General features: G+C 37.6%; 1 protein-coding gene across 8 annotated transcripts in view; it reads right to left on the bottom strand.

Moving 5' to 3' along the window:
• Window positions 1-11,675, bottom strand: part of Map3k13 (mitogen-activated protein kinase kinase kinase 13) — a 172,148-nt gene that overhangs the window by 16,180 nt on the left and 144,293 nt on the right. For all 8 annotated transcript variants that reach the window (XM_048804018.1, XM_048804020.1, XM_048804021.1 and 5 more), the window contains 4 exons: window positions 11,394-11,552; window positions 10,675-10,783; window positions 4,154-4,263; window positions 238-354 (listed from right to left, as the gene is read on the bottom strand). In XM_048804018.1, coding sequence (XP_048659975.1) covers window positions 238-354; window positions 4,154-4,263; window positions 10,675-10,783; window positions 11,394-11,552 — 495 coding nt within the window. The remainder of the gene's footprint in view (window positions 1-237; window positions 355-4,153; window positions 4,264-10,674; window positions 10,784-11,393; window positions 11,553-11,675) is intronic.

Here is an 11,675-nt window from a genome sequence, read left to right as displayed (position 1 = left end):
TTAAAAAAAAAAAAAAAAAAAAAGCCAGTCCAGAGCACGTTCCCAGCTCTGTACTGACTCCACTTATCTACTTGCCTGACCAGGGCAGGGACCTGGACATAGCACTTCCCTCAAGGAATGTTGGGTGAATAAATAAAATATCTTCCAGTTCTGAGTGGCAGCAACATGCAAGAGGAGTAATTTCTGTTGATTGACAGATTCGAATCAATAAGGACCTTCTTTGGTCTGGGTACATACTTAATGAGCTCCTTCTCCCGCATTTCTAGCTGCAGCATGATGGCACTCAGTTCCATGTATAAATTATTAGCCCGCTCAAGTTTTCTTTCATAATGTTCACGAATATCCAAAGCATGCCTATCAGAGAAAACATAGAATCAGTGAGGCTAACTTTGGGGAGAACAAAGGTCAGTTCTAATGAAATAAGAAACAGGACAGTTTACTTCAAAAACCAAGGACACTATTTTTAAAGCTCCCTTGTTTGACACAATGATTCAGATAAGGAGTGAGAGATGGAAAATCCAAGCTTTTTACTTGGTTTATCCTTAAGGGTCCATCCAGCAGGACAGAAAACCAGGAGGGGCCTGGGTTTGTAGCTCAGTGGTAGAGCACTTGCCTAGCACATATGAGGCACTGGGTTCGATCCTTAGCACCACATAACAGTAAATAAATAAAATAAAAGTATTGTGTCCCTATACAACTAAAAAAATACTTTGAAAACAACAAGAAGAAGAATGAACACCAATCTTCTTCAAATTATCTAATGAAATAGAAATGGAGGAAACCCTTCCAAACTCATTCTATGAAGCTAGTATCATCTGGATACCAAAACCAGACAAAGAACATCAAGGAAAAAAAAATTCAGACCAATATCCCTGATGAGCATAGATGCAAAATTCTTAATAAAATAATGGCAAGTCACATACAAAAACATATTAAAAAGAGTACACCATGATCTAGTGGGGTTCATCCCAGGGATGCAAGGTTGATTCAGCATACAGAAATCAATAAACATAATTCATTACATCAATAGACTTAAAGGCAAGAATCACATGATTATCTCGAAAGATGCAGAAAAAGCATTTGATAAAATACAGCATCCATTTGTGTACAAAACACTAGAAAAACTAGGGATAGTAGAAATATACCTCAACATTGTAAACACTATATATTCTAAACCCAAGACCAACATAATTCTAAGGAGAAAAATTGAAAGCATTCCCTCTAAAAACTGGAACAAAACCAGGATGCCCTCTTTCATCACTTCTACTCAATATAGTCCTGGAAACTCTAGCCAGAGCAATTAGACAAAAGAAAGAAATTAAAGGGATCCAAATAGGAAAAGAAGAACTCAAACTATCCTTATTTGCTGACGACATGATTCTATATTTATAAGACCCAAAAACTCCACCAGAAAACTTCTAGAACTAATAAGTGAATTCAGCAAAGTAGCAGGATATAAAATTAACACCCACAAATTAATTGCATTCTCATACATCAGTGATGAATCAACTGAAAGAGAAATTAGGACAACTATCCCATTCACAATAGCCTCAAAAAATATTTGAAAATCAATCTAACAAAAGAAGTGAAAGACCTTTATGGTGAAAATTACAGAACACCATAGAAAGAACTTGAACAAAACCTTAGAAATATCTTCCATATTCTTGCATAGGCAGAATTAATATTGTCAAATAGCTATACTACCAAAAGCAGATTTAATGAGATTCCTATTAAGATTTCGATGACGTTCTTCACTGACATGGAAAAAGCAGTCATGAAATTCATTTGGAAAAACAAGAGGCCCAGAATAGCCAAAGCAATCCTCGGGAAGAAAAGTGAAGCAGAAAGCATTATGATACCAGACCTTGAATTATACTACAGAGCTATAGTAACATAAACAATATGGTACTGACACCAAAAGAGACTTGAAGACCAAATAGAATAGAAGACACAGAGACAAAACTACATAGTTATCTCAAACCTGATAAAGGTACCATAAACATACATTGGAGAAACGATAGCCTCTTCAATAAATGGTACTGGGAAAACAAAAATCCATATGTAATCAAATGAAATTAGATCCCCATCTCTCACCCTGCACAAAACTCAACTCAAAGTGGATTAAGTATTAGACCAGAGACCCTGTGCCTATTGGAAGAAAAGGTAGGACCAAATCTCCATCATGTTGGCTTAGGAACCACATTCCTCAACGAGACTTCTAAAGCACAAGAAGTAAAATCAAGAATCAATAAATGGGGTTGTATCAAACTAAAAAGCTTCTTCACATCAAAGGAAACAATCAAGAACATGAAGAGAGAGCCTATGGAATAGGAGAAAATGTTTGTCACCTGCGTCTCATATAGAGCATTGATCTCCAGAATATAATAAAGAACTCAAACAACTTAACACCAAGAAAAAAAACCCCACAAAACAAACAAACACAAAAAAGCAAAAACAAAACAAAACAAAACAAAAAACACAAAACCAACAACAACAAAACCCCCCACAAATTATCTAATCAAAACATGGGCATAGGGACTGCGCAGACACTTCACAGAAGAAGAAATACAAATGGTCAACAAATATATGAAAAAATGTTCAACATCACTAGAAATTAGAGAAATGCAAATTAAAACTACACTGAGATATCACCTCACTCCAGGCAGAATAGCCATTATCAAGAATACAAGTAACAATAAATGTTGGCAAGGATGTGGGGGAAAAAAGCACATTCACACATTGCTGGTAGGACTGCAAATTGATGCAACCACTGTGGAAAGTAGTATGGAGATTCCTCAGAAAACTTGGAATAATGGAACCAGCATTTGACTCAGTTATCCCACTCCTTGGCATGTATCCAAGGGACTTAAAATCAACATACTATAGTGACACAGCCACATCAATGTTCATAGCAGCTCAATTAACAATTGCTAAGCTATGGAACCAACGTAGGTGCCCTTTAATAGATGAATGGTAAAGAAAACATAGTACATGTACACAACTGAATATTACTCAGCCATAAAGAAGAATGAAATTATGGCATTTGCTGGTAAATGGATGAAACTAGAGACTATCATGCTAAGTAAAATAAGCCAATCCAAAAAATCAAAGGCCAAACATTCTCTTTGATGATGCTGACTCACAATAGGAGGTCAGGAGGGAGGAATGGGGGTTCACTGGATTGGAAAGGGAAGAGTAGGGGGAAGAGCATGGGGATGGGAATGGGAAAGATAGTAGAATGAATTGGACATAACTTTCCTATGTTTATATATGAATACATGACCAGTGTAACTCCACATCATGCACAACCACAAGAATGGAAGTATGCTATATCAAAATACATTTTGCTGTCATATATAATTAAAAAGAACAAATACAAAAAAGTTTAAAAAAAACACTTAGCATTTCAAAACTGGCCTATGACACATTCTAAAAAAAATTAACTGATAAAAAATTGTACATATTTACAGGTATTTTATGATGTCCTGATACATTGTATAATGTTCAAATCAGGGTAAACATGTATCTCCTGAAACAATTACCATTTCTTTCCTGTGTGTGTATGAGGGGTACTGGAATGTACCAGATTCTCATGCGTGCTAGTCAAGTGCTCTACCACTGTACATCCCCAGTCCTTTCTGTCTGATGTTTGATACAGGGTCTATTCCTGTTGCCAAGGCTGGCCTCAAATGTAAAATCCTCCTGCTTCAACCTCCTGGGATTACAGGCAAGCACCACTATGCTTGGCAATTATAATTTCTTTATGGTAAAAATATTCAAAATCTTGTATTCTAGCTTTTTTTTTTAAATTTAAAAATATATATACAGTACATTCTTGTTATAGTCACCCTACTGTGCAACTTCTTCTTTCTCTTATCTAACTATAACAGTATCCCTTGAAGAACTTTTTTTCATCTGTCCTCCCCTTCAGTCTCCTCAGACTCTGGTAACCATAATTCTATACTTAACTTCTAGAAGATTGACTCTTTTAGATTCCACAGGAGAACTAACTATTAGGGGAACTTTTAAGGAGCATAATAATAACAAGCAGAGGTGAAAGGTGTGTAGAAAATGAAATGGTGATTCATAAGAAGCATTCCTCATATCTGAAGATCTGAGGTAGGAAGAAGTAGAGGAAGAGAGATCAGCTGACCTGAGTTCTTCTCTGCGCCTCCGAATCAGTTCTTCATCTAATCGGTGTATACAAGTTCCTTCACTTTTGATCTTCTCAAAGTGTTTTTTAACTTCTTCTCTCCATTCAGCCTGGGTGAGAAAAACTTGATTTTGTTAGTACTCAAGGTGTTTTAATCTCTGGTATAATCATAGGATCAGGCACAAGGTATTTTGCCTGAATGCTTCTACATGCTTTTTTTGCTTTTTTCTATGTGCTTCCTGCACGTGCCTAATTCAAAATGGGTGTTCAAGAAATATTAGTTGATTGATAGCAAAATATCTCATGCTATTGAATCTGCATGCCCCTCCCCATGTTCTGTATATCTACTCTAGAATATGATGTTATGTCTTTCCCAGTTTCCCAGCAGCAATGGTCACCAGAAACAACAATATAGCTGGCACACTGGCCATCACCTCTGGAACGAAAGAACTCAATTTAAGTCAATACAGTGGCCGAGAATATGGCCAGAAAGAACAGCTCTGATAACCACTTGGGTACATGTATGTGTCTGTGAGAAAATGATCACCCTTAAAACTGGCACCAGAATTCCTTCTGTGCTTTGTTTAGGAAAATATCTTGAAAAAATATGTGCAGTAGAAGATCCCAGAGCATACACAGCAGAAGATGGGAATAAACATATGGGAAATTATATAGAAATTGGGAACTGAGGGAGAAAACAAGGAGACATTATATAATTTCCCCAAATTATCTGTTTTACATCAATTTTTTATGTAGAAAATAATATAATCATTTAGAAAATGATCATCCTGCTTGCTTATTTACAATATACTAGGTTCTTTTTATATGTTGACTATTGGAGAGGGGTTTCTGCCAGCTGGTTGACTCTCACTGAGCAGGCACCAAACCTGCTCAATGTCTTCAAAATGCCAGAATAAAGAATATAGTATCCCATTGTTGGGCAAGAGTCTTTGACAGCATTTCAACAGTATATGAAGGTTAAGTTAAGCCCCCAGTAATGCTTCTCTCTGAATCATCAGATCAAAGCCATGGAGTAGGAATTGTATTTCAACTTTAAGAGGTCAAAGAATGATAAACAAAAGATTTTAGAACAAAGAAGGATAAAGGAGAGGGTCAGATTTAGGCCTGAAAACATCCTCTTTTGTGCAAAAACATGTTAATGGGTTCCAGGGCAATACTTAAAGAAGGTACCAAGAAAAGGAATATCTCCCTCTGGTGGTAAGGAATCAGATATTACAGGTCAGGTTTTAATTCTAGAGGCAGTAAACCTCCGGAAGCTTGCTTTTCATTATAGGAAACTTAAAAGATAACCTTCTGAAGCTTTAAATCTGTAAGAAACTAGGTTTCTACAAGTAAATTCCTTCCTGGGAAAAGGAAACAAGGTCATGGGAAAACAACAGAAACTGACCAAAAGTGTGTTTTCCTCAAAGGTATCATATTCCTAGAAGAAGATAATTTGGAGTTTCATCACATGTACTTAGAATATGTTAATAGGAGTTGTGATTTGACTTAATCTGCCATTAAGAACTACCTGGCTTATCTGAAGAAATGCAGGGCAGGCAGGCCAGAACCCAATTTGCACAGAGACGGAGGAGCTACTGAGAGAGGGAAGAGTGTGCAGGAGCTTGGCCTATAACAGAGCCACTGTCACAGGAATGGATGGGACATTTCCCATAGTTTCACTAACATACTTGTAAAACATCAGGCCATGGCCACCTTTCACACAGTGTAAATCAACAGGGAAAGGAAGAGCTCATCACACAAACAGAACAACATGCAGCTTTGGAATCCTGGGAACTCTAGAGCTCTGCTGCAGCAGAGAGCAGCTCCCAGAGTGGGAGGGCAGTCCCTTAAGGATATGGCAGCATCTAATGGATGGCAACTAGGAATACAAACTTATAGCAGAAAACAGTGAGGGCTCACCAATATGGAAATGCCCAGCTGTGCCAGAAGGGAGAGGGCTGTGTTTATTCAGAGTCAGGAGAAAGGACAGCAGATGACAATATGAGACTATTTGAGATCTCTCCTCCTCCCTGGGAATTCCCTGAAAATGCATAGTGTAGTGTGTAGGTGTGGAAGAAGGAGGGTGCTTCACAAGACCCGTGTAAGCAAGTAAGGGAACAATCAAGTGAAACCTGGATCACTCCATTAATGATATCCCCTTTACCTCCCAGAGAAGGCCTAGGGAAATCTGTGACATTTAGTAGGTTTCTATAGTTACTCAGTAGATGTTTGAAGCTTTTGTATCAAAAAAAATTGATTCTATTTATGTCCCATAATATAGATATCAAAATGAAGTTGAATCAACAGATGAATGGATAGAATGTGGTATTATACAACACAATACTATTCAACTACAAAAAATAATGAAGTTCTGACAAATGCTACAATATATATGAACCTTGAAAACATGCTAAGTAAGTGAAACAAGCCCTAAACTAAGGACAAACATTTTATGATTCCAGTTAAGTGAAATATCTAGAATAGGCAAATTCATAGAGACTGAAAATAGAATAGAGATTATCAGAGATCAGAGGAGGGAAAGGGGGTTATTGCTTAATGGGTTGATGAAAATTTTTGGAAATAGTAGTGACCACTTACAACATTGTGAATGTAATGATGAAAGCCATTGAATTAGACACTTAACCTAGTAAAATGATAAACTTTATACTATATTTATTTTACATAATTTTTATAAAGGAAAAAAATGTCGAGCCAGTTACAGGTTAGTTCAAGGAATAGAGAAGCAAGATGCTGGGGGCTTAGGAGTAGGAATCATAGATTCTGAATCAGAAAAACCTTAGAGAGCATCCAGTCCAGTTCTTAACTGGTACTCAGTTCCTCTTTACTGCCTCCCCAGTGTGAGGACCTAGCTTTGGCACCTAATCACTCGTGAGAAGCATACTTGTAAGGCAGCACAGGCTAGCCCCAGGACAAATGCAGTTATCTCTTTAACCACTCTCTGGGTGGTTACAGTGTGGTATGATGGGATCTGGAATGTCCCCAAAGTCTCCTGTGTTCAGAGGTGGAGCTTGTGGTTAGTGATTAGATCACGGGACTCTCCCCTTCTGGCTGAATGGACTACTGGGAGGTGGAACCTCATTGGAGGAAGGTCACGGAGGGTGTGCCCGAGAAGGATTTGTCTTCTCTCTGGCAATCCTCTCTCTGCTTCCTGGCTGCCAGGAGCTGAGCAGCTGTCCTCTGCCATATCCTTCTTCCATGCTCTTCTGCCTTGCCTCAGGCCCAGAGCTATGGAGTTGGCTAACCATGGATTAAGTTGTTTAAGTCAGGTATTTTGGTCATAGCAATGAAAAACTAACAATAGTGGCTTTCAAGAGGAAGCAAGAATGGTGCAAAAGCAGAGGATGGTGCAAGAATTTAGAAACTGAGCATAGGACCCAACTAGCAGCTGTTTTCTAAAGGCCAATATGAAATACAGCTGAATACCAGGAGCAATAATTGCCTCTTTGAAGAAATGGGTGATTGTCTGGGAGTGAGTAACAGCCTTGGCAGAATCTAATATTGTGCTGAAATCCGTTGCTTTGTCATCTGTTCTATAAGCATCTTTACACATGTGCTGCTGCTGAAGCCCTTTTTCTCAGGAAGGGGTCAGCTGGACACTTGGCAGCACTCCTGACTGACCAGTTTGGTGGAAGGTGGAGTTCAGGAGCTAACAGCCACTGATTGAAAATGACACTGAGAACATCTTGTCAGCAGGTGAAAGGGGGCAAGGCCTCAGGTATAATACTGCTCTGGCAAGAGCAAAACTCCGTGTACGTGAAACAATCAGATCTTCCCTATTGGGGCATGATGAAGTCAAAACACAATTACTAGGAGTTTTTTTTAGCTACCTTCTTATTCATCTCAGGAGTTCATCTTAAAAAGCATCCAGAAGGTAACAACTCAAAGGACGCTTTATTTGTATAGCTTTGTGGGAGGTGAATAACATTTTATAATCACACAGTTCTTAATAGTTTTTGCTGTACCTGCATTTTAATCTTTTCATTTGATTGTCACAGAAACTCCCTAAAAGAAGATACAATTATCTTCCTTGTTTGGATGGGTAAGCTGAGGGTTAGAAAACTTAGTGACTTATTCAAGGTCACGTAGTATATAGTGATAGGACAGGGGTTTAGATTCAATGTTCATTGCTTTTCCTAGTAACTCACTAGACAGTTCATAAATATTTTACTAACATTAGTCAGAGATAGTCTCAGTTTCAGACCTAGAGTCAGATCAGCTTATAAATACCTGAAAAAAATCTTGAAACTAGCAAGAATAGCAGATTTGGGGTTGTTGAAGGAGAAGTGAAATTTTACATTGGAAGAAAAATGTGAATGGATTAATAAATATTAAAAGTGCTGTTATGGCCAGAAAAGGTGGTGCATGCCTGTGATCACAGCAGCTTGGGAGGCTGAGACAGGAGGACTGGGGGGTTCAAAGCCAGCCTCAGCAATGGTGAGGCACTAAGCAACTCAGTGAGACCCTGTCTCTAAATAAAATACAAAAAAATAGGGCTGGGGATGTGGCTTAGTGGTTGAGTGGCCTTGAGTTCAATCCCTAGTACCAAACAAAACAAACAAACAAACAAACAAAGTGATAACAACAAAAAAGGGCTGTTATGGTCTGAATATTTGTACTTCCCCCACTCCAAATTCATATGTTAAAATCTTAACTCCCAAAGTAAAGGTATTAGAAGGTGGAGTCCTTTGGGGAGGTGCTTAGGTCATGAGAACTTACCTATTTTTAATGGAATAAGTATCCTCAGAAAGCAGGCACAAGGGAGTTTATTGACCCTTTGCCATGTGAGGACACAGTGAGAGGGCATCATCAATGAACCAGAACTTGGGCCCTTACCAGACCCCAAATCTGCTGGTGTTTTGAACTTGATCTTGGACTTCCCAGCCTCAGAACTATGGGGAAAAAATTTCTGTTGTTTATAAACCATCCAATCTATGGTATTTTGTTGTAGCAGCCCAAACTAAGGCAGATGCCCAATGTACTACATTTTCTCTTCAATTTTCTCCCCAAAGAAATTTTCCTGAGCTCAGTGTAGATACTCCATGCTTTGGGTATCTCAATAATAAAATAGGTTGGCCCTTTAAGGATACTGACTCTTGATATTTAGTTGCTCAAGTTGAACTAGCTTCAGAGTGGGAGAACGCCAGTAAAATTTATTTTACAGAGAACTTCAGTAAAAATCTGTTTAGAATTTGAAATTTTCCAAATATATACAATAGAACTGACTGTCTCAATGGCTTGTCAGTTAAGAGTACTTTAAAATATTTTTATAATTGGGATATGTAGTTTTATTGTAAAAGAAGCAAAGCTCTGATTGCAACCATATGCTAAGGTTTGAATGATTTCCTGGAGTATTCACTATCATTCTCTTTCATTTCACAAAAGGACTGTCTTTTCTGAATACTATCAGAAGACATTTGAAAGGTTTCTTATCCAGTGCCTCATACCTACATGTGTTTGAATGGATGGGTTTTAATAGTTCTCAGGGAATTTCTCTGACTACATATCAAAGAATACATGAACTGTCATGAAGTCAACCTCTTAATCATCTTATTTTCTGTGTAAATAAACACTTTACTTACATAATAATTTCTCAGAAACACTAAAAAATATAGGGGCAAGTCTATTTATAGACACAGCTATGGGGAAAGTTAGGTTCAAGGATGTGAGAATGTGTTAGAACTTTGACTAATAGGATAAGTCTCTGATTTATCATTCCTTAGAAACTGCAAAAACAAGCCCATACTAGCCTGCTAAAGGATTAGAGGCCACACAGAGGAGAACGGAGGTACTCCACGTTAACAGCCAGAGTATCCCCAGACTTGTGAATAAGTCTGTCTAGAGCCAGCCAGCCTCCTGGCTGACCTGGTAACTGACTGCAGACAGTGAGCGTACCGAGTCAGAGGCAGCAGAAGAACTGCACAGCACAAATCACCATCCCACAGGAAATCTAAATAAAGGCTTACTGTTTTAAACCATGAGTTTTGGGAAGGTTTTAGTACAGTGAAGGCAAACAGATACATTAAATTATATTTTATTTGGAGCTATTACTAGGTAACACACAGAATTAGAGAAAAGGTTTTCTCTGGGCTTAATTTCCTCATCGGATCTTTCTGGTATTCAATCTCTTTCCTCTGTATTTCAACTTTTCTGCTTCAAGGAAAGCAATGCTTTCATGAAGATCAGCCAAAAATTCCAATTCAAATGGAGGTATATTATAGGTTTAGCATCCTCTTTTCTTCTTTTTTCTTCAACAATTTTACCAGAACCCACTATAAGGACAACATTCAAATACATGTTCTTTTCAAATGAGATAATGTACATCAAGTGCTTAACAAACTCCCGAATGCCATATGTATGAAGTATCATTATTATTTAACAATGAATAGGATTATTTAATTGTTATAAGAATGAAAATGGCCTCCTTCTAAGAGTTACCCTTTCTCCTAAAGAGTTCCCTGTCTGGTCAGTAGCATCTGTTAGAAGGTTTCTGAGCTTACCTGAGACTTGAAGTAAGTTTCCTGTGGGGTGGCAAGTACATCTGCAGATGCAATATCTAAATGCATGAGTGTCTGCCGAAAAGAAGGTCTGTTGCGAGGTTTACTTTGCCTAAAAGTAAAAAAGACAGCTTGTGCATTTCAGAATTTGTGTCCAGGAAGATAAAAATTTATTCTACTATAAAATATGTATATGTATATACTATAAAAAATATATATAAAGTATGAAATACACTATTTTAACTCCAAAATAGCTATATCACAAATAGTTTTGATGTACTGAAGGGCAAACAAAAAAATACAATTTAGAGATACCTCTATTGATGAAATGGAAATCTAGGAGCAGTGAGCTATTTGATAATAGTCCACTAGGTCTGGTAAAATAATAATAGCTATCATTAACTAAGTCCTACTATTTCAAGATATCATACCAATTTCTTCACTTATAAATTTTAATTCATCACAACACAACGCCATGAGCAAGCGCTCTCTCTACATGAAGACAGATAGTTGGATGACACGCCCCAAAGAAAAAAGACAGAAAAAGGCAGGGCCAGCTTTTGAAATCAAGGGTTTCAGACTCTAAGGCTCTAATCTTTCCACCACCAGATGGTTGACTGCAAACACACGTTAGAGACTTACCTACTTGTTTTAGAGAAGTTGTATTATGCCTTTGAAGAAAAAAGTAAAAGAGAATGTTGGAAGAGAAATGTATTTCTTACCAAGTCTGTTTCATAAGGATTTTGAATCCATCAGGGCAAGTAGAAGGAACTGGAAGGTGTAGGCTATTGCTTCCAACACCCCAAATAATGGCTGATGAATCTACATCTTTGTAGGGGATCTCTCCTGTCAGCAGCTCCCAAAGCACTACTCCAAAAGACCTACAGTAGTACCAGGAACATGTATAGAAGACATTTCAGAAAGACTGATTTATATTTTAATTTTTAATTAATTTTTGGTCAAATTAATATATATATATATATATATATATATATATATATATA

Source organism: Marmota marmota, unplaced genomic scaffold (assembly GCF_001458135.2).
Source record: "Marmota marmota marmota unplaced genomic scaffold, marMar, whole genome shotgun sequence".
NCBI lineage: Eukaryota > Metazoa > Chordata > Mammalia > Rodentia > Sciuridae > Marmota > Marmota marmota.
The sequence above is the reverse complement of the archived record's forward strand: the minus strand, read 5'-3'. Positions and strand labels throughout refer to the sequence as shown.